The sequence below is a fragment of the Telmatherina bonti genome (assembly GCF_933228915.1).
Source record: "Telmatherina bonti genome assembly, chromosome: 24".
Taxonomy (NCBI): domain Eukaryota; kingdom Metazoa; phylum Chordata; class Actinopteri; order Atheriniformes; family Telmatherinidae; genus Telmatherina; species Telmatherina bonti.
Window position 1 is genome coordinate 19153574 of NC_136633.1, and position 26960 is coordinate 19180533.

Below are 26960 nucleotides of genomic sequence, written 5' to 3' on the forward strand. Positions count from 1 at the left end.
GAAATGAAAGAAAGTACAGGGTATTTTAGAATAGATCAACCACCACAAATAAGAAAGTAAAGATAAATAAACAGTTAGCACGTGTGTGCAACTAGACTCCCACCAGTCTACCACTTTATTATGATGTCCTGTCCAGTTTGGCTTCTTGCTTGTGCTGTTCTCACTTTCAGGTGTAAGTCACATTGGAAAAAGTCTCTGCTAAATGACTGTAGCATAAAATAAAACTGAAAGAGTCTTAAATAAAAATTTCTTGGAGTAAAAATAGATAAAAAGAAATGGAGCTGGAAGAAAAATCTAAACTATCAGTTTCTACATACCTATCAACTTCAGTTCTTTATAAAAAATCTGTCATTATTTATAGATTCATATGACCATATGTGACTTATCCAATCATATGAAATCAACAAACTCACTGTTCATCAGAAAATATCAAAATTTGAAGATGTTGTGGAAAAGGGTCTGTCAGTGATGATGAGTCTGGTTTTGAAGTGAAAAGATTACAAAGTTTATTGAACAGAAGATAAGAAAGAACAGAGTATTACAAACTAAACATGCAGAGACAGTTCAGAGGTCCGACGGATAAGAAATCTGAAAACGGTCTAAAGAATCCTAGACAAAACTACCCTTTATAGCCTTCAACTAACAGGATGTCAATTGCATGTCATAGTGTTATTCTAAACAAAGAAATGTTGTTGTTTGGTCAAACTGATCACTAAATTATAATCTCCCTACTGGTACCCTGGTATCTGACTCCCTAGCTGTAAAACACATCAAAGGAAGAGAGTATTTTTAGTTCATCAGATCCCAGATGTCTGAATGCAGACATCTCAGGGCCTCTACACATTATCTGCCTGTAAGGGTGAATAAGCAGACACTGTGTAACTAAGCTTAAGTTCTTAAGGTCAGCATGGCCTCTTCATACCTACATAATAACCATCAGAAATTAATATATGCTAAGGATAATAAAATAAATAAATACCAAAGCTAGAAAAATGAAATTTCCACAACAAAGATAAAATCACTTTTCAAATTTTTCAGATAATACATAAAGTTAAAAATGACCAAATGCTGAATAGTGTCTGAAAGTTGTTTCAAGTGACGGAGAGCAAATTTGGCAAAACAAACAAAAAACAAACAAACAAATAAATAAAAACCATTGTGAGCATAAATGCTAAAACATCAATGTATTTTTTAAAAGAGGGGTTCACAAGAAGAATATGCCAAACAATAGGTATATTTAAGCAAAATTCAAAAAATTATACAACATAAGATATGAAACAATCAGTGATGTATTGTGTATTATTATTATTATTATTATTGATATTGGCACTGGAACACATTCAATAGTTAAGTTATTGCAGATAAAAGGGTTAGGATTAGGTGTGTAAATAAAATAATTTAACCCTTTGTTTTAAACTCCGAAATCTTTAATTTTGTGCTCTAAATGTCCACTTTTTTGTTTGAAATTTAAGCTCAAAATTAAATACAGGTAAGATAAATATCAATGGCACATTTCATACATTCATAAGGATATCAGTCATATAGAAAAATTTCTTCATTCGTGTTACTTGAAATGTTAATTATAAAAAGTATTTAATTTCATAAAACATACAGATTTTTATGGTAAAGCACTTTTATTCAAGTTATGCTTTATTTTTTCTTATATAAGCCGTTCAAATGTCTGTTTCTTTTCCAAATTCCAGAATGTCCAAGTGGCTTATCAGCGATGATATAAGTCTGATTAATCTGACCTCTGTCTAACTTGAGCATTATTCTTTCAGCTTCTTGAGGAAAATATTGTGACTTTGATGAAGTCTGAGCTGAAGAGGATCCTTATGATCTTAGATAACAAAAAAATCAGTAAGATGGAGGAAGAGGAAAAGCTGGAGGGTGCAGAAGAAGAGCAGTGGAGGATCAGCAGAGATGCCTTTTTGAAGCTCACGCTTTCCTCCCTGAGGAGGATGAAGCAGCATTGTCTGGCTGACTTACTCTACAGCAGTAAGAGACCTTCATAACATGTTACGGCTTCTAGGTTTGTCTTTATAATTTACTGGTCTTGTTTGTTGCTTCTTTTTCAGAAACCGTTGCCCCACATTGTCAAAGTAAAGTGAAATCCAATCTGAAGAAAAAGTTCCAGTGTGTGACTGAAGGGATTGCTAAAGCAGGAAACCCAACGCTTCTGAATCAGATCTACACAGAGCTCTTCATCACAGAGGGAGGGGCTACGGAGGTCAATAATGAACATGAGGTCCGACAGATTGAAGCAGCATTCAGAAAATCAGACAGAGCAGAAACAACCATCAGACAAGAAGACATCTTCAGACTCCCACCTGGAAGAGATGAACCGATCAGAACAGTGATGACAAAGGGAGTGGCTGGTATCGGGAAAACTGTCTTAACACAGAAGTTCACTCTGGACTGGGCTGAAGACAAAGCCAACCAGGACATCCAGTTCACATTTCCATTCACTTTCAGAGAGCTGAATGTGCTGAAAGAGAGAAAGTTCAGCTTGGTGGGACTTGTTCATCACTTCTTTACTGACACCAAAGAAATCTGCAGCTTTGAAGACTTCCAGGTCGTCTTCATCTTTGATGGTCTGGATGAGTGTCGACTTCCTCTGGACTTCCACAACAATGTGATCCTGACTGATGTTACAGAGTCCACCTCAGTGGATGTGCTGCTGACTAACCTCATCAGGGGGAACCTGCTTCCTTCTGCTCACATCTGGATAACTACACGGCCTGCAGCAGCCAATCAGATCCCCCCTGACTGTGTGGACATGGTGACTGAAGTCAGAGGCTTTACTGACTCTCAGAAAAAGGAGTACTTCAGGAAGAAGTTCAGAGGTGAAAGTGAAGCCAAGAGGATCATTTCCCACATCAAGACCTCACGAAGCCTCCACATCATGTGCCACATCCCGGTCTTCTGCTGGATCACTGCTGGAGTTCTGGAGGATGTTCTGAAAACCAGAGAGGAAGGAGAGCTACCCAAGACCCTGACTGAGATGTACATTCACTTTGTGGTGGTTCAAACCAAAATCAAGAAGGTCAAGTATGATGGAGGAGCTGAAACAGATCCACACTGGAGTCCAGAGAGCAGGGAGATGATTGAGTCTCTGGGAAAACTGGCCTTTGAACAGCTGCAGAAAGGAAACCTGATCTTCTATGAAGCAGACCTGACAGATTGTGGCATCGACATCGCAGCAGCTTCAGTTTACTCAGGAGTCTTCACACAAGTCTTTATAGAGGAGAGAGGACTGTACCAGGACAAGGTGTTTAGCTTCATCCATCTGAGTGTTCATGAGTTTCTGGCTGCTCTTCATGTCCATCTGACCTTCGTCAACACTGGAATAAACCTGCTGGAAGAAAATCATAAAATCTTCAAGAACCCCAAAAGAAAAGTAAGTGTTTCTTCACTGACAGAATTCTACCAGAGTGCTGTGGACGGGGCGTTGCAGAGTCCGAACGGACACCTGGACTTGTTCCTCCGCTTCCTCCTGGGTCTTTCACTGCAGACCAATCAAAATCTCCTACGAGGCCTGATGGCACAGACAGGAAGTAGCTCACAGACCAATCAGGATACAGTTCAGTACATAAAGAAGAAGGTAGAAAAGAAGACGTCTTCAGAGAAGTACATCAACTTATTTCACTGTCTGAACGAACTGAGGGATCATTCTCTGGTGACAGAAATCCAGCAGTGCCTCAGATCAGGACATCTCTCCACAGACAAACTGTCTCCTGCTCAGTGGTCAGCTCTGGTCTTCATCCTCCTGTCGTCAGACAATGATCTAGATGTGTTTGACCTGAAGAAATACTCTGCTTCAGAGGAGGCTCTTCTGAAGCTGCTGCCGGTGGTCAAAGCCTCCAACAAAGCTCTGTAGGTACATTATCTCCAATTTGTTATTTCTTTATAAAACAGAGGAGAACTTAATCTTTTCTGGTTTCCTTTTCTTCAGGTTGAATTGCTGCAATCTATCAGAGAGAAGCTGTAAAGCTCTGGCCTCTGTTCTTACTTCTCAGTCGTCTAGTCTGAGAGAGTTGGACCTGAGTAACAACGACCTGCAGGATTCAGGAGTGAAGAGGTTGTGTGCTGGGCTGCAGAGTCCACACTGTAAACTGGAGGTGCTCAGGTAAGAGTTTGCTTGAGACAAACAGTGAAATGTGACATTTTATCGGTTAAAATGGAAGAAAAAAGTGAAACTCTGTCAACATGCCTTAAAGTCCAATATGAAACTTGTCAAATGTGTCATGTTGGCTTTGAAGGCTGTCGGGATGCCTGATTACCAAGGAGGGCTGTATTTCCCTGGCCTCAGCTTTGACCTGCAATCCTTCCCATGTGAGAGAACTGGACCTAAGTTACAACCATCCAGGGGAGGATGCAGTGAAGCCTCTCTCTGCTGGACTGAAGGATCCACATTGGAGACTGGAGACTCTTAGGTATGACGAGACCTGCTGCAGCCACGGTTAATAACTGTAACATACTAGTTTTCTCTCTAAAGTTGGCAAAAGAAAGAGTTCAAGAAGGATTGTGGGAATGCCAATGGGTTAAAGATCAAATTGCCACAAAAATGTGGCTCAATGATATTAAACTAACAATAAAATTAACTATTTGTATGAAAAATACACAGGATATTCTGTTTTAATCAGGCAGCACAGAGTGACAGATAATCCTAAATTCAGCTTGTGGTCGCACATTTCAATAGAACATCAAGCAGAATGAACATTTTCCTTGTTCTTGCAGCCTTGTGATCAGGGATAAATTTCTTGCTTAGTATTTAACAAGCTTAACTTTTCTAGATGAGGAAACATTTAAGAGAGTCAATTAGCAGCTGTAAGACTGGTGGTGTGATATAGAAGTAGAGTTTAATGATGCATGAAAGCAGAACTTGTTCTTCCAGATCCTAGAAATCGAAGTTGATGTTGGAGGAACATTTGATTCTTTTATAGGAGTGTTATCTTGAATCCCGTAATCTAGTTGATTTTGGTGTCCTGACTCTGTTTGCACCTCAGAGTGGACCATGGTGGAGCCTGGACCCTGCAAGCAGGGTTGAGGAAGTGTAAGTGTGTTTTACAGATGCCATAAAATGAACAAATCAGCACATTGAGCTTGAAATGATTAACAGCCATTGTCTTGCTACTGTAGATGCTCAACAACTCACCCTGGATTCAAACTCAGCACACAGAAACCTCCAACTGTCTGACAACAAAAGAAAGGTGATGGTGGTAAAGGAGCAGCAGCCATATCCCAACCACCCAGACAGGTTTGAACAATGTCTCCAGCTGCTCTGTACAAATGCTCTGACTGGACGCTGTTACTGGGAGGTTGAATGGGAGGGGATGGTGTGCATTGGAGTGACTTACAAAGGAATCAACAGGAAGGGAGACAATACCAGCAGCCTGATTGGAGGGAATGATCAGTCCTGGTGTCTGTACTGCTCTGGGACTGCTTGCTCTGCTATTCACAACAACCAAATCAGAGACATTCCTCCATCTCCTTCCACCTCAAACAGACTGGGAGTGTATCTGGACTGGACTTCTGGAACTTTGTCCTTCTACAGAGTCTGTTCAGACACACACATTCACCTCCACACCTTCAACAGCAGATTCACTGCACCACTTTACCCAGCATTCAGGGTTGGATTTGAGCTCAGCCTTTTTGGTTGTGTGTCTCTGCATTAGCTGGAGGAAGAAGAGCCTCTTCTGGAGACTTTGACAGGAAAGATCGGGTTTCAGATTATTCATCGGTTTTTTTTATATTTTCCTTCTAAACATGATGTCATATAGATGGATTTGTAAAGCTTATGAGTTTGAATTGAGCACTGATGAATGAAGAAATGTCATAGTCTTCCTTGTGTGCCAAGGCTGTTTATAGAAATTCACCATAAACTACATAAATAAACAGCAAAATAACAACAATAAAATGACATGAATGTAAATTCATGTTTAATGTTGTATGTTTCTTTGTATCGGATGCTTGCGAGGATATTTTTGATGCATTCTCTCCGTTTTCAGGGGACGCCTGGACTCATTTTACGTTTATGGTTTCAGCTGTACCTGTTATTTTGTAAACACTAATTAGAAAACAACTGTTGTCAGACAGATTATCAGTAACTGCATTTCTTTACTTTACAAGTACAGCTAAATGAAGTTTTTTTTTGTTACTGATAGATAATAATAAATGATGTTTTAGTCATCTTTATGACACAATAGCCACCTCCGATGTATGTTAAATCATTAACATTAAATACAAAGTCTTTCAGCTCTACTCTGCATTTTATTTATTTATTGATGTTTATTGTTTCAGAGAAATGTTTAGTTATTCCAGAAGTTTCTACATGATCCTTATAAGATGAAAAATAGCAGCAGAATTACAGTGTTATTATAGTCAATGTGTTACTGATAAAAAAAAAAAATCAAAATTTTTTTATATTTATGTACTTGATGGGAAAAGTTTCAGTGAGTCAAATCTGAAATTAACAGAAAAACTAAGGAAGGTGTGGAAAACAAAAGTGCAGATAGAAGAGGACAGAGTAGATGGAGGACAGAGACAAAACAAAGGGACTGGTTTGAGAAGTGTGAGTGATAACCGTCATTAGTGGTGTCTGTGTTTGGCTTTTGCTCTTGCTGTAAGTCTCCTATCATAAAGGGGCTGAAAGTGTAACAGTTTTTCTTTATCTTTCACCTCCTGAAAATACATGTGGTGTAAATCTTTTGGGCTGACTTTTGCTGAAATGTACCTCATATCCCATTTTTTTCAGACTTATTGGTTTAGAATTTGAAACACATTATTTGAGATCATTGTTGTTAAATACACCTAGATGTTTCTTCCTTTTTGTAAATGATGGACAAAAAAACTGTCCAAAACAATGGCATCAACTATTGGACAGAATATGAGTAAGTAGCAGGAGAACAGAATAATCTGGAGACAGCAGCAATGATGTGAAGAAAAGCAAAAGAGAAAAGGAGGAGAGGCAAGCAGGTGATGAGAAGACAAAAGGTGAATATTGTATAAACTGTTATATATGTGAGCGAAGTTCATTTGAGCAATATTTATTTTATTGTACAACATTTCATTGTTCATATTTTAGTTGATGAATTTTATTAATTAAATGACAAATAAGCAACTCAGTTAAGTCATATATTTATTATGTGTTCCATTCTCTGTAACATGTGCATGTGTATTTATATATCACATTCATTTTTTACATGTTAATATTTTATTAATTAATCGTAATAAAGGAACTAACATGCATGTATGTGAAACCACCACCAAGCTCGTGCCAAAAAGCTACACAGCGACATGAATTCATGTATGAATGTGTACTATGTGTAAATGTATTCTAGTTACTTTAACCTCTCTCAGTCTATTAACATACAAATATTTCAGTTTGTATTAGATGTAACAGTAACTAAATGTTTTACAGTAACATGGAGGACAATGTAAAACATCATGTTCATGAAGGGAGGGTTCAGTCTGGAGAGAAGCAACAGCTATGATCAGTGTTTAGTGGAGTGGCTGATTTAAGAAATCACAACTGCATTCACACTGAAGACAAGCCATACATGTGTGATCAGTGTGGGGTAGTATTTGGTCAGTCAGGTTATTTAATTGTGCACCAACGTTTTCGTACAGGACAAAAACAGGTACATACAGGCAGTGGTGGATTTGACAAATTTGGGGCACAAAGCAAAGGCAGGCATGGGGTCCTATCAAAAATACTGCACTTCCTGCTCCACTGCTGCACATTATTTACGTTGCTGGTTACATATTTAAAATCCCTTCCTCCTCAGTGTAAATAATGCTACTATTTATGATAAACTTATAGAGTCTTCTTTTGAGGGGAGACTTCTTCAGCTAAAGCTCTTTAAAATACTTAAAATATCATCTTGGGCCAACTGGAAAATGCACCATGACAAGGCTGAAAACAGGCTGCATGTCACAGTAAAGACTAGTGAAGCTACAAATATGACAATTGCTTAAACTTCCAAACAGCAAATGCATTAACTTAAAATGATCTTAACTTTTAACTTGTATATGAGTAAATTATAACACAACTTAAAGCAATATTAATACAAATCCATAACACTGACAGGAATCATTTTAATATGGACTGAGGTGTTGATCAATGGCAGGGAGCACTGATTTATGTCCATTTATAACATACAGTGAGTAATGTGCCTGCATACATTCATTTCATCCCCCCCAAATGGCAGAAAGAACACACTCAGTTTATCCATTTAACAACAACAGGTGACCAAACTGCTGTGATTAAAACAAAATAAAATCATAAAAAATGGTAAGTATAAATTAAATGAGTTCCAGAAAACCTCAGAGCAGCTTGCAGATGTTACTTAATGCAAACAAGGTTGAACCATCTACAAATAAATGTTAAACATGGTTATCCTTTTATAAAAAGCTGAGTAATCCATAGATGGTGGTTGCATCAGAAGAAATATTCAACCGAATGAAAATCTATTGAGTAGCTTGGGTGATGAGTCTAAGAACCACATAATGCTGTCCTTTCAGGACATGTGTTCTGGGACTGCATATTTAGGGCTAATCTTTAAGTGCCTTCACAACGTGTTGGGTGTATGAGCACTGGGTGTATGCTTGGAGAGCACATTCTGGAGATGCACCCGGCTAAACTAGCTGTCTATATACAGAAACTGCAAAAGCACAAAGGATTCTTTTTGGCGTCTTTGACAGTGAAAGTTGGGATTCAGAAAATGCCAAAAGACATCGCTGGCAGCCAGTGAGTTAAATCAACTTGAGAATTTCAAGTTTGGATATCTGTATATTACCATTGTCATTGTAAAGACAGATTACAAGATTATGTGTCTGATAGTCTATTAGTGTTTGTGAGCACTTGCATACTGCAAAGATAAAGGTGCTGAGTGGTGTCACAAACATGCTGCTCTCATCAGGACGAAGGAAAAAAGCCCAAATTCATCACTTTCTCTCAGTGACCTTAAAGTGGAACTATTATGTGCATTTCAGGCTAATTTATTTTTTATTTCTGAGCCCAGAAGGGCTGAGATTTATTGAGTTATTGTCACAAATCGCTTTATTTACTTCAGACCGACCCTCTCCGTAAGCTGTCAGATCAGCCTGTGGGCAAAACGAGTGGATTGAGACTCTTCCGCATTAAGCCCCGCCTCCCGCCACTGCACTACATCGGGAGCACGCACCGCACCTGCTTTCGCCGTCATTGTAACATCTCATAAACAGAAGGATTAGGCGAATATAAACTCAATAAAAAAAACAAACAAACTACAATGTCAACACATAGCATACAGCCCTACATGTTGGAACCTGAATCAGACCCTGAAAACGAAGTGGAAAACAGCAACCCACAGCAACGAATGCAGCAGGATGTCCCGCTTTGGTAAACTCACCAGCCATCGTTGGAAATAACTTTATCCGACGTTTTCCACCCGCCTGATGTATTTGTACATGCCCTTGTTAACCAGTAGAAGGCAACCAATCACTGAACCTTATCCCCCGGGACGTCACAAGGATTTCCAAGTAGAAAAAACTCTCTAAAACGACACGTTTTTTCATCGCCATGGAAACCGAACGGAGAGCGTGCTGGAACTCAAACTCAAACTCAAACATGCGTTTAGGTGATAAAAAAACAGTGTCGTTCACATGTCTGATGAGGATTCAACACTGTAACACTGTAGAAAGCTCAGAAAACTCCAAATACCATAATAGCACCCCTTTAATGTTGCAGTACGTCAGGAGAGGGTAACATTCTCTAAAGCCTTCTTTTTATCTTTTGTAGATTGCATTTTGTAGCCTACGACTTGTTAAAATAATTGGGAGTTCAGTAAAAGTCTTTATCTTATGGAAGATTTTATGACATCCTCAGAAGCTCTCTTCCAGCTGCTCTGGATGGTAAACCAGCCAGTGTTCATGTCTGCTCAGTGGTGTAGTCGATGTGATATACAGGTACACCGTATACACATGAGAAAATTTCCACATAAACACTTTCATGATATTAAGCCCCACGTCATTCTTGCAAAATTCTTTCAAGTTCAAACATGCATTACAAGAAAACATGAAATCAGAAACAACGGACTGAGGAGCAGGTTTTGCTATGGATCAGGAAGTTTCCTCCGTCCTCTGCATCAGTTACATGTGTAATCTGGTCAGCACTGCCACTCACACATCACACATCACACATCGCGCACTGTGTAGGGCCCCAAAAGCTGTACCGGCAGAGGGAGACACACATCCGTCAAGAAAGAGTCCTATTCCTTCCAAGTCACATTAAAGCTGAACTGAACAGGCTTCAGTCATATTTAGTTCATCCTGATCATCACAGATTGTTCAGTTATGTCGCGACAGACAATGTGGCTAATTTAAAAATGAAAAAAGTCTTATTCTTACAGTCACATAGTTTCATTCTGAATCACCACATAATGAAAATATGTCCCACGAAGAAAAGTCTTAGTTCATTGTAATGTTGCAGCCATGATTAATTCATCCAGGATTTTACAAATCTGCAGTAAAGACGCTCACATGCAACTCATTCGTACGTCTGAAGTGTTGAATCTCATTCATTCTAAAAAAAAAACCAAAACAAAAAAACAAACAAACAAAAAAAAAAATCAGATTTAAGGAACTGTATAAATCATTGAAGTTACAGAACAATGGTAACTTTACAGCCATGTGCAAGCTGTAAGGATGCCTTGGGGCTGACTGTTGTCTTGGTAACACTTTCTGTTTAATCCAGTGCATCTGCAATTAACCAGGCGATGACCCGGGGGTGAAATGGTGACATGTGGGTGTAGAGGGGTTTCCCACTTTACCAAAGCAAAGAAGCCTGACATGTCAGAGCAAAGTTGATCATAAATAATAAAGTTATTATTTTGCTTCTTTTTTCTGCTGCAGACCGCAGTGTCTATTGCAGATAATGCAGAATAAAACAGACTGGGACATAGATCAGAACCAGATGAGAATGTAAGTAATCGTTTAAATGCTCCGCTGTTTACCGAACAGGAAGGCAAGTGAGGTTATATTTAATGCTGCCGCATGATTAGTTTGTTTCCTGTGTGATCATCGTCCACAACACATCATCGGATCTGAGCAGGTCGTCCGACTGATCGCCTGTTTTAAATCGACAGAAATCTCCGCATACTCGTCAGCTGATTGGTGGACCTGTCAGTAAACGCATCACATCGCTGAATGAACACATAACGTGCTTCTTACAGGAAAATTAAATAAGTTCAGGATTTCCTAAACATTTAGAGCAAACCCACAGTGGATAAAATCTCTCTAGAAATCAGAAATATGTATGAAATTGTTTATTTCCCTGCTTTCTAACTTGACCCTGAACGCCTCATTGGGTGGTTCCATCTAAAGTTTACTTTCGATTTCCGTTGTGTCGCAGATGATTTTTCCTCTACGTGAAGCTGCATCTGAAGGTAAGCGCAGGAGACTTTGTTCTGCTATTTGACTCGTAAACGTCCATTAAATCCCACAGAAATGTTCACGTTAATGACACAGAGAACAGCAACTTTTCAAGATGTCGACTGGTTTGTGTCTGTTTCAGTAGAATAACTGGTATGAGTGTTTGCCGAAGCTAGTTTTCCTCTTATGGACGTAAAAACCTCTGGGTTATCTCTGGGTTTTCCGCACAACGATGCTGATTCACTTCTTACTGGGCTCGACCAGTAAGAACCCAGAACAGCTAATCCGATCCGGAACTGGTTGTTCTGGATGAGCGATCCACGAGCATGACCGAACCACTTCCTGACGAATCAGAGCTCTCGGAAAACGCCGTACCCACCATGACGACATTAGTGCGCAGATCATGAGAAGATGGCTAGAAAGACTTTTTAACTCCTGCCTAACTCCTTAGCTTTAAAGTATGTCTCAAACATCTGGGTAGGAATAAACTGAAATTGATCAGAGTGACGTCTATTTATATTATCTCTATTATTTATATTATCACTCTCTCCGGCCCTGAGGTCCTCCGGTAGGCTGTTCCAAAGGTGAGGACAACAAAACTGGAACAAGATCTCGCCGTACGTTTTGGTTCTAACTTTTGGAATGTTTAAAAGGTCCGCGATGGCTCATGACTTAAAACATGGTCTGATAAATAAGAAGGCCTAAGACCATTAAGACGTTTGTAAACGACTAAAAGAATCTTAAAATGAATCCTGAAACACTGAGGGGGCCTGCTGAGGTGTGTTTTGGGTATGAATCCTCTGTTGATGTTTAAAGAGCATGCAGACTCCAGAGGGGATCACTGTAAACACTGACATACTCCGCAGGTGTCACAGGAAGAATATTGTGTTTAAACCAGGTTTCTTTAAAAAGTGATTGGTGTATATTGTTATTTTAGACGTAGCAGGCATATTTGCGCAGTGAAAAGTTGTGTTTGAAGGTAAGTGAGCATAATAAGATGGCTTGGCTATGAAAGTCAAACAATTTAAGTGAGATTTTATAGACATAATTACACATTTAAAAGAAATCAGTTCCACCAATCTGTGACAAAATATGCAGAGGTGTGGTCTTCCAGACTGGGTTGAGGTTTTAAACAGTTGTTTCAGTTCGATCCAGTTCATCTTAAACATGTTTGTCTTTCGACAATAAAAGGGCTAAATATCGCATGTTTTACAGTGTAGGAGCAGCACATTCTTTGCCATAAGCTGGCATTTGTTTGCATGCAGTCGCAGGCCAGATGCACTTGAAAACTTACCAGTAGCATAAAAGCAACATGAATTTCCTTTTCATTTAATAAAAAATTGTTGGTCATGTACTCGCTGTGTAAAGAGCATTTGAGTTGATGATTTGTTTTCTTTGCAGATGAAGGTAAAAAGTGAGCTGCTGTGAATTCATCAACATGGAGGACGGACAGGAGGGAGCCCCGGTCTCTAAAACCCCTCTGTGTGGGGAACATCAGAGGTAAGGACACCGTCACGGAACAGAAAAACTTGTCTTTTTACAGTATAAATGCTTTTCAGACATTCTCTTGTTTCAATACTTTGTGAAGAACTTTGGTATTTTATATTTTGAAAGGTGATTTATAAATGAAGTTTTACTTCATTCATTGTTGCTGTGAAGGCGAAGAAGCCTCTGTATGAACACGCTTCTTGTTTGCTTACTGTGTGATGTGGAGGGAGTCATTGTGCTAAGCAGCTGTTGGAGCATCATTCTCTGTACAGCCAGTTACAGGTCAAAGTGCCAGACCACATCTACCAAATCAAACATTTAAAAGGTGCAAAGTCTTACTGGAAACATTAAAGGACCTAAACCTGTAGAAATGGTCTGCTAAGAACCTACGTTTCCAGTTTACACACTTCATCTGAGGGGATTGTTGCCACACAATGCCACAAAGTGATCTAGCAGTTTCTAGACCTTTTGCTAACAAGTCACGTCTTTACACGGAGATATTTTTCATGTCTGTGTCTCTCAGTACCGTCTAGAGGCATTAAGATCTGATGGATGCTCCTGCAGCCATGTCATGCTAAAACACATTATACTTCATTCCCAGTATTTCTGCCCTGTTATTGTGAGTGATCCAGGGTATACGAGGGTAAAATGTGTTTAACATGATCCAGAATAAAACTTTCTGTCCCTCTGTGGAAAAGGACAGCAAAGTGGGGTGGAAGTCCCTCCCACTAAAACCACTCTGTGTGAAAAAAACATTAGAGCCAGACCAAAGCTCTGTGACTGTATGTGACTCTTCTCCATGTTAGCATACATCTGCGTTTACAGGAACCAACCTGGGCCGGACTCTGGAGCTGGATCTAAACTGGAATCTGGCTTCAGCTGTGTGTCCCTAAAGAGCGACCAGTCAAAAGGTCTTGGTATACTCTTTAGAAGTAACCAGGCTGCTGCAGCCGAGCAGGCGGGGTGAGCTGTGTTTAAATGTTGTTGTTTGTCGTAGTTTCTAGAAGCCCAGTTCAGTCCTCAGAAAGGGGAGCGGAAGTATCAGCTGGACTTTCAGTCTAAGTCCTATTGGACAGCCTTTTGGTTTCAGTGTGTGTGTGTGTGTGTGTGTGTGTGTGTGTGTGTGTGTGTGTGTGTGTGTGTGTGTGTGTGTGTGTGTGTGTGTGTGTAAAACATAAAAAGATCAATGAATAAATAAATAAAACATGTAAATAAATAAGAGAAGAAGAGAAATCTAAGTAAAAGATAAACTAAAAACTCCTTGAGCCTCTTTTTGAAAACCTCGACAGTCTGTCCGGCCCTGAAGTCCTCCGGTAGGCTGTTGCAAAGGTGAGGACAATAAAACTGGAACAAGGCCTCACCGTACATTTTGATTCTAACTTTTGGTATATTTAAAAGGCTGCGACCAGAAGACCAAAAGGCCTAAGACCATTTAGACGTTTGTAAAAGACTAAAAGAATCTTAAAAATAATCCTGAAACACACGGCGAGCCAATGCAGCGATTTTAAACAGGTGTAATGTGTTCCCGCCCTCTGGTCCCCGTCAGAACTCGTCCCGCCGAGTTCTGGAGTTACTACAGTTGTGCTCATATTTATTCATACCCTTTCATTAAAGAAGGAAAAAAAACAGCTGCCTGTAAAAAAGGCTGAAATTGACTAAAGTAATAATAAATAAAAAATTTTATGAAAATCATTACATTATTTTCCAATTCTGGTTCAATAGAAATATATTTTTTTAAAGCAAACAAATAGATAATTTATTAGATATTACATCACTCATGAACTAATATTTAGTTGAACAATCCTTTAATGTTTCCGCTCCAGTCAGGTGTTTTCTGTTCCTCTCAGTCAGACTTCTGCACCTGTTGACAGGTATTTTGTCCCACTGTTCAACAGAAAAGTGCTCTAATTTGTCCAGGACCAATTTGTTTGTTTGTGTTTTTATTTCTTCAACTCAATTAAATGAAAAAACAGTGTCTACTATTACTAAATTATATTTTTACAAATTTTTAGTTGTTGTTCCTTTTTTAAGTCTCCAGTTATTTGTGTGACTGTTGTAAATGCAGCCTTTTCTTTAATGAAAGGTATGAATACATATGAGCAGAACTGTACAAACTGGAAGTGTTCTTCTTAGGAACACCAGATAGCAGGTAGTTACAGTAATATATTCTAGTAGCAATAAAAGCAACAGCGTCTCTATGCTGACAAGAGAGAGAAACGGCCAAATCTGGTGTTTTTTAGATGGTAAAATCCTGTTTTTGTTTTCTGTCTGAGTCAAATAAAACACCCAGATTTCTCACATAGTTAGAAGGATTAAAATTCTGCAGTTTATGTAAAATAATGTCTCTCTTATCTGCAGGACCCATAATTAAATGTTAGCATACATCTGCGTTTACAGGAACCAACCTGGGCCGGACTCTGGAGCTGGATCTGAACTGGAATCTGGCTTCAGCTGTGTTTCCCTAAAGAGCGACCAGTCAAAAGATCTTGGTATACTCTTTAGAAGTAACCAGGCTGCTGCAGCCGAGCAGGCGGGGTGAGCTGTGTTTAAATGTTGTTGTTTGTAGAAGCCCAGTTCAGTCCTCAGAAAATGTCTAATAAGAGAGGAAGTATCAGCTGTTAATCAATGCAGGAATGTAAATCAGATCTTAAGTCTGGGTGCTATGGGACAGACTTCAGGTTTCTGACACAAGGGGGAGCTCTAACATGGGTCCGGTGCAGGCATTGATTACAGGAGTTTGGATTAAACAACGTTTTTTTTCTTTTCTTTTCTTACAGAAACAAACACAGACCTGGATCCCGTCAAACTATGACGGAGCATTTTACTGCAAAGTACAAATCAGGCCAAATGCCAGCTGCAAAGAGGTGAGCTGTGTATTGGAGTTTCGTCACAGGCTTATAGTGATGGCAGTGAACTTTAAATGCTTACTGTGAAGTGTGTGATGGGGGTTCTGAGAGAATGTAGGTTGGGTATACATGATGTGAAGGATTGTCCATCCATGCAGACTCATGTCCAATCCCCAGAACAACACCAGAATTCTGAATCAGTTCATCCAGTTTCTTTAAGTCCAGATCTGGTTAAACCCTCCACCGCAGCTTTATTAAGACCACTGTTTGGTTTTTCTCAGGATCTGTCAGGAACATGGACCTGGCCCTGATTCTGGACCAGAACCCAATTATTCTGATTCTGGACCAGAACCCAATGTATGCATATTTATACCTCTTGAAATCATCCATATTATCTTACAATATCAGCTGTGGTTACTTTATCTTGTTCAGATATTAAGTGTGTTTGTCGGATGTGTCCTACAAATGGCGTGTTTCCACCGGACCCTCACCTGGTGGGTGGGGTATAGGCCGGATAGCGACAGATGTGTCAGCTACGTACTAGCTTTGCATTACTGCTGTCATGTCCTTCTGACAAGTTTGTCATTTTGGAGTATAAAGGTTTCTTGTTGAAGGTGGTGCTGTGACAGGTGGAAGACCGTGCACTGCAAGCAGTCAGGTTTCAGTAAAAAGTCCATTTAGAATTGATTTCTGTGTTGAACAGCAAGCAACTCACTTCCTGTGCAGCTTTAAGCTGCTGCTGACTTATCAGCTTCAACATATGCTGCTAATGTTTCTAACGCCCAGAGGTCCCACATCATCATCTGATGGTGTTGCCATGGATACATGAGTATTTCTGTGAATTTGGTGAGGAAGCAAAAAAAAAAAACAACAAAAAAAATATATATAAATATACATATATATAATACCAAAAATTATGTATATGCTTATGTCTGAAGTTATTAGAATGATCTGATGTGAACATTTTTGAGAAAATTAGGTTAGAGATTTTTATGACACTTTTACGTGCAGAACTATTTTGGTACATTAGGATCATCAGTGTCATAACTGTGCCTGCAGGGATGCAGTAAACAACAGCTGAAGGCCAGAAATATTCAGATGTAGGAATAGATCTCCTTAGGTTACAATGTATAATCAGTGGCCTCTATCAGGTGAGTCAGATGTCCCATTTATGGAAATGCTTTAAGAAGAAACCTGTGAAGAGGGGCTATGGAGACAATTTCTCTCCCAAGCAGCCTTCTTTTACCCACCAAAATTCTGTCAAAATCATACATATATTCATTCATTTTCTGACCCACTTAATCCAATTCAGGGTCACGAGGAAGCTGGAGCCTATCCCAGCTGGCTTTGGGCGACAGGCAGGGTACACCCTGGACAGCTCGCCAGTCCATCACAGGGCCACACAGAGACCAACAACCACTCATGCTCACACTCATTCCTATGGGCAATTTAGAGTAATCAATTGACCTAACATGCATGTCTTTGGATGGTGGGAGGAAGCCGGATATATACATACACACACACACACACACACACACACACACACACACACACACACACACATTGTAAACTCAGCTCTAGAAATATTTGGAAAAATGCATTTAATTTCAATATGGCAAGAAAAACTAATCCCTGGCCAAGTATAAGTGTCATTTTAAATCCTTTAAGTAACAGCTGGAGCTAATCTCCTCATAAAAGTCTGGAATATATTACAGTGGTTTTAATGCTGCTGATACCACCAGAAAAGTCACTAAACTTGTTGATAATTACTTTTACTTAAAAAGACTTGAGGGGTCTGAAAAACCGTTAAATGTAACACCAATGTTGCTAAGTTGCAGGTTTACTGTGTTCATCAGTTTCATTGGTGTACAAGGAAATTGTGCCCTGAAATACCTTCCATGATTAAATGCTTTATTTTTTAATGCATTATTTTTTTCTCAGTATGTATGCATCATGATGCACTGTGGTGTTTTAGAAAAGTTCAATAAAATATGAATCTCTAAAAGCAAATAAGCATCCCCTCTGCACTGAGAGGTGAAAATCTTTAGCACACCCTGAACAGCTGTGTGGTGCACAGATGTAATGTAAGCAGTTTAATGTTCCTGATGTCTTATTTTTTATTTATTTATTTATTTTTTCAGGAGAAAGGTGGAAAACCCTGAACGCTGCTGTTTTCTAAGCAACAAACCAACTGGGTCCTGCAAACGGAAACACAGCTGCATTAAACAAAGGTAAGATGCTAAAAGCTCACATGCTTTGTGCACTCTGTATACAGTCCGGCTTGTACTGGAGTGGTGATGCTGTGTCCTATTCTGGGATATTCTCATATATGTATGCATATATATATTTTGTAAATATGCATATTTACAAAACATATTCTGCCAGATTTTAATGATAGAATTAGACCATCAATAATCCATGGCGCATCAAGAGGTCCAGTTCATTTGGTCAATATTTACAACCCAAATAGCCATTACAGGGTGTCCTCTGAGTCACTGTTAACATCCACACATCACTTTTTGGACCTTCATCTTGTGTTTGTCTCCATGTGGGCAGACAGAACATCATCTTTTTTTTTTTTTTTGTAATTCCTCACAGAGTGGACCAGCAGAGTTTAGAGCTTCCTAGTGGTCCACACATCCAGCAGCATCCATCACAGTTGGACTCCATATTTATGGTATGTACATGTACAACAGCTACTTTTCTATCTCCATGGTGACCTTAGTTAGACCAGAAGATTGTCAGTGTGTCTAACATGGATCTGATGTTTGGCTCCATGAGTTCTGTCTGATTGCATCCTGCACGTTGTTTTCTGTTCCAGCTGCTGGAGGACAACATTGTTGCTTTTGTTAAAAGTGAACTGAGGAGGATCCACAAAGTGCTGTGTCCAGAGCATCAAAAGGAGGAAGAGGAGGTGTTGGACGGTGAGGACGATCAGCAGAAGAGAATCAGCAGAGAGGCAATGATCAAGATCACAGTGGACTTCCTGAGGAGAATGAAGCAGGAAGTGCTGGCTGAGTGTCTGCAGAGCAGTAAGAGGATTTCCGTGACATACTTGATATTTTACACTTTTACACGTATTTAGCTACTTGCTGGTTTGGTGGGATTAAACATTTGTTTATTAACTCTGCTCTCTCTCTCTCTATGTTCAGAGCTTCTACCTTCAGTTTATCAAAATAATTATAAATCTACTTTGAAGAAGAAGTTCAAGTGTGTATTTGAGGGGATTCCTACTGCCGGAAACCCAACGCTTCTGAATCAGATCTACACAGAGCTCTTCATCACAGAGGGAGGTGCTGCGGAGGTCAATAATGAACATGAGGTCCGACAGATTGAAGCAGCATTCAGAAAATCAGACAGAGCAGAAACAACCATCAGACAAGAAGACATCTTCAGACTCCCACCTGGAAGAGATGAACCGATCAGAACAGTGATGACAAAGGGAGTGGCTGGTATCGGGAAAACTGTCTTAACACAGAAGTTCACTCTGGACTGGGCTGAAGACAAAGCCAACCAGGACATCCAGTTCACATTTCCATTCACTTTCAGAGAGCTGAATGTGCTGAAAGAGAGAAAGTTCAGCTTGGTGGGACTTGTTCATCACTTCTTTACTGACACCAAAGAAATCTGCAGCTTTGAAGACTTCCAGGTCGTCTTCATCTTTGATGGTCTGGATGAGTGTCGACTTCCTCTGGACTTCCACAACAATGTGATCCTGACTGATGTTACAGAGTCCACCTCAGTGGATGTGCTGCTGACTAACCTCATCAGGGGGAACCTGCTTCCTTCTGCTCACATCTGGATAACTACACGGCCTGCAGCAGCCAGTCAGATCCCCCCTGACTGCATTGGTATGATGACAGAGATCAGAGGCTTCACTGACCCTCAGAAGGAGGAGTACTTCAGGAAGAAGTTCAGAGATAAGAAGCAGGCCAGCAAGATCATCTCCCACATCAAGACCTCACGAAGCCTCCACATCATGTGCCACATCCCGGTCTTCTGCTGGATCACTGCTACAGTTCTGGAGGATGTTCTGAAAACCAGAGAGGGAGGAGAGCTACCCAAGACCCTGACTGAGATGTACATTCACTTCGTGGTGGTTCAGACCAAAATCAAGAAGGTCAAGTATGATCAAGGCTCTGAGACAGATTCACACTGGAGTCCAGAGACCAGAAAAATGATCAAGGATCTGGCAAAACTGGCCTTTGATCAGCTGCAGAAAGGAAACCTGATCTTCTATGAAGCTGAACTGAAAGAGTGTGGCATCGACGTTGCAGCAGCTTCAGTTTACTCAGGAGTCTTCACACAGATCTTTAAAGAGGAGAGAGGACTGTACCAGGAGAAGGTGTTCAGCTTTGTCCACCTGAGTGTTCAGGAATTTCTGGCTGCACTTCATGTCCATCTGACCTTTGTCAACACTGGAGTCAATCTGATGGGAGAGGAACAAACATGCTCCAAGGAATCTGAAAAGGAGACTTTACTCTACCAGAATGCAGTGAATAAGGCCTTGGAGAGTCCAAATGGACACCTGGACTTGTTCCTCCGCTTCCTCCTGGGTCTTTCACTGCAGACCAATCAGAATCTCCTACATGGTCTACTAACTCGGATAGGAAGTAGCTCACAGACCAATCAGGAAACTGTTCAGTTCATAAAGCAGAAGATCAATGAGAATCTGTCTGTAGAGAGAAGCATCAACCTGTTCCACTGTCTGAATGAACTGAATGATTGTTCTCTTGTGGAGGAGATCCAACGGTCCCTGAGTTCAGGACATCTCTCCACAGACAAACTGTCTCCTGCTCAGTGGTCAGCCTTGGTCTTCATCTTACTGTCATCAGAAAAAGATCTGGATGTGTTTGACCTGCAGAAATATTCTGCTTCAGAGGATGCTCTTCTGAAGCTGCTGCCAGTGGTCAAAGCCTCCAACAAAGCTCTGTAAGTTCACACATTGTCTATAGTAATAAATGTCAGTCATGTTAAGTTAATATACATTTTTATTCATAATGTGCTACTTTGTTTTTAATTTCTAATGAGTTTATTAACTAAATCCTCTCATTGTCTCTTCAGTCTGGTTGACTGTAATCTCTCAGAAAGAAGCTGCAAGGCTCTGTCTTCAGTTCTCAGCTCCCAGTTCACTAGTCTGACAGAACTGGATCTAAGTAACAATAACCTGCATGATTCAGGACTGAAGCAGCTATGTGATGGACTAAAAAGCCCACACTGCGAACTGCAATCTCTCAGGTCAGGATTAGAGTCTTAGATGAGATCATTTTCTTCATGCTTGTAGAGTATATTCATTTCTGTTATTTTTCTGCAGCTTGTCAGGCTGTTTGATCACAAAAGAGGGATGTGCCTCTCTGGCCACAGCTCTGACCTCCAACCACTCCAATCTGAGAGAACTGGACCTGAGCTACAATCATCCAGGGGATCCAGGAAAGAAACTCCTAATGGATGTACTGAAGGATCCACACAAACTCAGGTGTGGAGAAGTAGAATGTCTGATAGAGAAGGAAGAGCTGCAGATATTTTCTCTTCTGTCAACCCTTGGGGTCTCCAAACATGATCCTTGTTAGCTACCGTCCAGCAGGTTTTACCATATTTTTCGGGCCACAAGGTGCACTAGATTGTAATACGCAATCTCAAGTCTATTTCTGTGTTTAAGTAATAAACACAGAAGGCGGACCTTGTTATCTTTTCCTGATACAGCACACTTGATCAAATGAAAAGGTTCCCCAACATCTTGTCATCTTCTGCACCTGCCTGTTTTAGAGCTTTTGAGTTGGGTCAGGTGTGTTGCAGCGGGGAAACACTGAATCCTGCAGGATGGTAGCTCATGAAGACCAGAGTTGGAGACCCCTGCTCTACCCTTTCTGTTTGCATCATTCTGCATATGAAGTATATGGGAACAATCACACATGTAGGAAACTTTTTCCCTTGCTAACAGCAGAAACCACAAATTTTCCAGTATTAGTTTATAGAGACATCATTGGTTCATAGATGAAAAAGAATAGATGCACTGGGACACATCATCAGTGAGGTTTCCTTAGGTTATTAGATTTTAACATCAGAAAACCTTGCTCCAGCAACCCAGCCTGGGTTGATCAGATATTGACTTGTATCCCAGCGCCACTGGTGGCCACCTCTGGTGGCCATTCAGAGCTTTCTAGTTAAATTCACTTTGAGGCCCTTTTTATAGCCTCAGTTGCAGATTTGATGGCTTCATTGCAATACCTCTTATACCAAGAAGGATGTCAGTGGTGGAAAATTAGCATGCAGTGACAATTTTGGATTAATTAATACCTTATTTTCCCCTTAATTGTACTTTTCTATATGTGTATCAGTCCATTCTCTTCCACTTATCTGTGGTCAGGTCTCAGGGGCAGCTGCCTAAGCAGAGAAGCCCAGACTGTTCTTTACTTGGTACTTTACGATTTGGTCCAGGGGATCCCAAGGCAAGCTCCCACTCCATTCTTCCCTCATGTCTGACAACACTGGAACCATATTGTCAACAAAAAGCTGAGAACCAATCCTGAGGCCACCTGATGATAACCCCTAGAAATTTTGTCCATAGAACTCGTGAACAGAATTGATGATAAAGGATATCCTTGATGGAGTACAGTCCTCCTTGGGCCCATATTTGACTTGCTGCTTGCGACATGGACCAAGCTTCGGCACTGATTGTACCAGGGTCCAGCACTGGTCCTACCTCTAATGCTTGAAAGCATTCTTAACTGTTAGCGTCCACCCAAGAGGTTTAGTGATTACCACCAGGACAGAACCTTCCAGCCACCTAAACAATGGAGGTGCAAAACTGAGTCCATTCAGACTCTAGGTCCCGTGTTTCACATGGTTGAAACTCTTTCTGATTTTCCAGACATTTCCAGCAAACCTTTACAGGGTCTGCCAAGTCTGACTGCGATCCACCCCTAGGCCAACTCACCAAGTAGTGATCAGCTGAGAGCTCCACCCCATTTTTCACCTGAGTTTCCAAGACATGCAGCCACAACTCTGACGACATGTCTGCAAAGTTGATCGTCAAATTACAGCCTGGAGTGTCCTGGTGCGCATGTGGAAACTCTGATGCTCAAACATGGTATTTTTATAGACAGAAAATCACAGAAGTCCAGTAACAAAATACCAGATCTGGTGGCCATTCCTCTCAGTCAAGCCCTTACAGGTCTCACTGTCATTGCCCACATGAGCATTGAATTCCCTTGTCCTAGCTTGTCTTTCATTTTAGTGGCACTACCATTTTTGCTTGGTTCTTACTGTAATCTGGAGAACCCAACTGGAAGTTGGTTGTCAGAAACCCTCTTTAAAAAGCCACATTTGATCTCAGCTGCACTTTTTTCTCAAGTTATCAAACAAAAATGCTAAAACTGGATTATTTTTTCCACATAATGCTAATGGAGTAGGTTGTCAGCTTTGGTTTGATGGTTGCCAGACATTTTTATTTCATGGTCTTCTTGCACACCTGGACTCACAAAATTCTGTTTTATTTCTAAAGCATTTTTGGACTTTTTGCTTTTAGATACCCAGCTTCAGTCGTTTTGCATGTATTGTTTTAAAGAGGAAGTTTATTTTTACAGTTGTCCACCTCCAGGGAAGTCTACATTACACAAAACTAAATTGACAAATAATTCCCAATAAATGATCTGTTAAGATGTAATTTATGATGTGAAATGAGTTTAAGCGTTGCAGTTAATAAACCACATTGTGCACACTGACCAAGACAACTTGTCGTCAACTAAATGATCAGTTATTATAAAGAGACTGTGCTGCTCTGACCCACCTCCTTCTTTCAGGGTGGAGCCTGCTGGAGAACAATGGTTGAGACCAGGTCTGAAGAAGTGTAAGCATGTTTTTGTTTTTTTTTCATTTTTTATTCATCAGTTAGCTTCAAAGCATAAGCAGATTGGTAACTGCAGCACGTTGTGTGTGTTCTCTCCATCAGATCACTGTCAGCTTTCAGTGGACACAAACACTGTGAACAGAGACCTCACACTATCTGACAACAACAGGAAGGTGTCATATGTAAAGGAGCTTCAGTCTTATCCTGATCATGAAGACAGATTTGAGGTGAAACCTCAGCTGTTGTGTGAAGAGGGTCTGACTGGTCGCTGTTACTGGGAGGTGACGTGGAGAGGAAGAGTTTTCCTGTCAGTGAGTTACAAAGGAATCAAAAGAAAAGGAGGGAGTGATGAATGCATGTTCGGATGGAATGATCAGTCCTGGAGTCTGAGATGCTCTGACGATGATGGCTACTCCGTCTGTCACAGAAAGGCAGCAACTTTCATCTCCTCCTCCTCCTCTTCTGACTCAAACAGAGTAGCAGTCTATGTGGACTGTCCTGCCGGCATTCTGTCCTTCTACAGAGTCGAGCCTGGCACACTGATTCACCTCTACACCTTCAACACCACATTCACGCAACCTCTGTATGCTGGCTTTGGGTTCTTGTTCAAGCCATCTGGTTCCACAGTGTCTCTGTGTTGAGCTGAACGAGTTTGATCCTTTCAGAAAAGCAACAGGTGTGTTCACGTGGACGTCCGCTCACTTACATGTCACAACAAGTTTCATGGAAGATGTGAAATCTGAAAGAATTTCAGGGTTATCAAGGATTTCCATGGTTAAAAGTTTCAAAATACAATAAAACCCTTTTTCCTCTGAACTTGTAATTTCAAATCTGTCGATCATTAAATACAGCTGATCACTTTATCCAGTGTCCGCCGGAATCTCCAGTCAGGTTTATTTCAGTGAGATAGATGAAATATTTGTATCCAAAATATTTTTAAAAAAAATGTGTTTTTCCGTTTCTTGTCAAAGCTTCACACTGAAACTTTGAGCTTTGACCTCAAAGACTGGGGAAAAAAAACAACAAAAAAACCTCCCAAATTGGACTTTTTATGATCAACATATAAAGAATAAACAAGGAGCCATGCATTAGACGGTCATTATGCACGACACGGCATGTCAAGCAACAGATCCAACTTGGATGATCCGTTTATACCATGGTCCGAGACAGTAAGCATTTTATAACAAATTTTTATTTCTCTTTTACAAAACTTGCTAAATATGCTAACGTATAGGAACTATTTTATGTTGCCCTGGATGTAGTTTTTATGCTAAACAACTGTTGTCAAGCTACAGATTCTTTGATGTATGTGTATGTGCAGCAGATCACTGTAAAAACAGCTGATCTGTAACAGCTGATTAACACGTTGCTATGGTGAAGCCGGTAACATAGTGATGTAACAGTGATTTTATTCGTCAAACTACATGTGCATATATATGAGAATAATGCGGCCTTAGAATTCTCACTAAAGATGATTTAATTAGTTAAATTATATTTCGTATATGTGCAGACATGTTTTTCTTTGAGATGAAAAGTTACCATATGAAGTGACATGTAAATATGAACAGCTCTATGTTCTAACCTGAATGTAAACCTGATATATGAACGGCTTCCATAACCAGCTGCACGATGCCACCTGTTGGTCGCATTTCCTCTGGAACGGGTTCCTACTTTGTGGTTTATCGCATTTACACCACAGCACTTCATTTGTAGTTTTATGTTTATAGTCTTTTTATTGTCTCAGCATTTCAGTCATTTCTGCAAAAGGATAAAGTCTCTGATGAGATTTGGAGATGCGACTTCTCAGCTGAGTGTTGGTGTCATATGATATTTTGATGACTGTCGCACCAAAAAGAGAGCAGGTTGCGGAGGCAGTAAAAACGTGCACACTGCAGGTGTGAAGCCTGTATCGGACGCCCTGTGACAGGAAAATTAAACGCGCTACTTTGTGACTTGCTAAGTAGTCTTTAAGGGACGTCACTGAGGCATCTTCAGCTGCCATTCTGAGTATAAATGATGGATCTTTCAGTCCCGTTGGGTGTTGTGCGGTAACTGGAAGCATTCAGTGAATGCAGGTTATGTAAATGTTTAACACTTTGCATCCTCTGAAGGGATTCTTTTGATTTTATTGGAGCAGATTGCTTCATAATGTTTAGATGTTTGTTTCTTTATTGCTTGTTTTTCTTTCTGTCTGTGTTGATTGTTAGAGGATCTTTTGTGTGTAAGGTTGGATGTAAAACTGTTCTGACTTACAGGAGACCTTTGTTTCCAAAGGGCGTAGTTATATACTGTATTCGTGTGTATTTGCTGATTCTTGTTTGTATATTTATAAAATGTTAAAATAAAGTGACTTCTAATCTCCACATGGTTTCTTATTTTTCTCACTGGATGATCTGGAGGCATCGGTGAGGTCTGGCTGGATTTGTATACTGTTCATCTGTAAATAGTCATCTGTTGTGGTTTTGTGAGAAGTTCCATGAATTCCAAAAACCTGGATTTCAGATGAACAGATCACGCTTTGTGAGGCTGACAGATTGTAGTATTCACGTTTCTACCTCAAAATGTGTCAGATATTGTTTTCATTTCAGAATGTTTATCCTTGGGTCATTTTCATGATGTATCAATGTCGGCCCTAAAAGAGTCATATTAGTTTTCCTCTAGTTTTGATGTTGATTTTATTGTATTTTGTGTTATTGTTACTGTATTGTTATTTTGTTGTGCATATGTATATATCTGTACATATGTGTAACTGGGTAAAAAAAAACTAGCAATTAGAATATTTTTAAGGTGCTTCTTTTATTTTAAGATGCATACATTTTTTTTACTTTGACTTTGGTTTAGTGACATGAAAAGGGCTGTTAAAAATATCCATTTGTTTAAATTAAAGTGGAGGTGTGTAACCAGCAAACGGGTATATAACAGTTACAAAGCCTTTGTTCTTTATAGTGGCTTTCTCAAACTGGGGGTGCAAAGATCAATCCAGATCACCATATTAAAAACAAAACAAAACAAAAAAAATGTATGTATAAATACAAAAAGATGAATACGCAGAATTAGCAATAATTTTTTAACACATAACATTAACACATAAAGCTTTTGCGATTATCAAATTCTGAATTTGGGATCATCTCGGTAAGAGAAGCTCATACTATCCAGGTGATCTTGGAGCTCCAGACTTCAAATGTACGGTGTGAAAGAACAAATAACATCCAATGCAACTTTTTTATTTTTTTTAAAGCAAGGAGTAAGTGATCTTCGACTCCTCAGAAGATACATTTCTATTACACTTTTTTTGCAAAATAAAACCATTATCTTAAAGTTTTGACAATTGCAATTTGCGGGTGTTTCCACTAAACAGTGTT

General features: G+C 39.9%; 1 protein-coding gene across 1 annotated transcript; it reads left to right on the forward strand.

The window, feature by feature from the left end:
- Positions 1–1865: 1865 nt before the first annotated feature.
- Positions 1866–25959, forward strand: LOC306774124 (uncharacterized protein; the record flags this gene model as incomplete). Its single annotated transcript, XM_079264107.1, is given in 19 exon segments — positions 1866–1998; positions 2079–3876; positions 3956–4129; positions 4263–4436; positions 5010–5056; positions 5143–5633; positions 12860–12915; positions 13729–13866; positions 15301–15438; positions 15681–15767; positions 17891–17980; positions 18348–18426; positions 18571–18781; positions 18902–20682; positions 20686–20766; positions 20770–20987; positions 21064–21225; positions 23552–23598; positions 23701–25959. Coding segments are annotated over 19 exon segments (6444 nt in total). The 3' UTR covers positions 24240–25959.
- Between the last annotated feature and the right edge of the window lie 1001 nt (positions 25960–26960).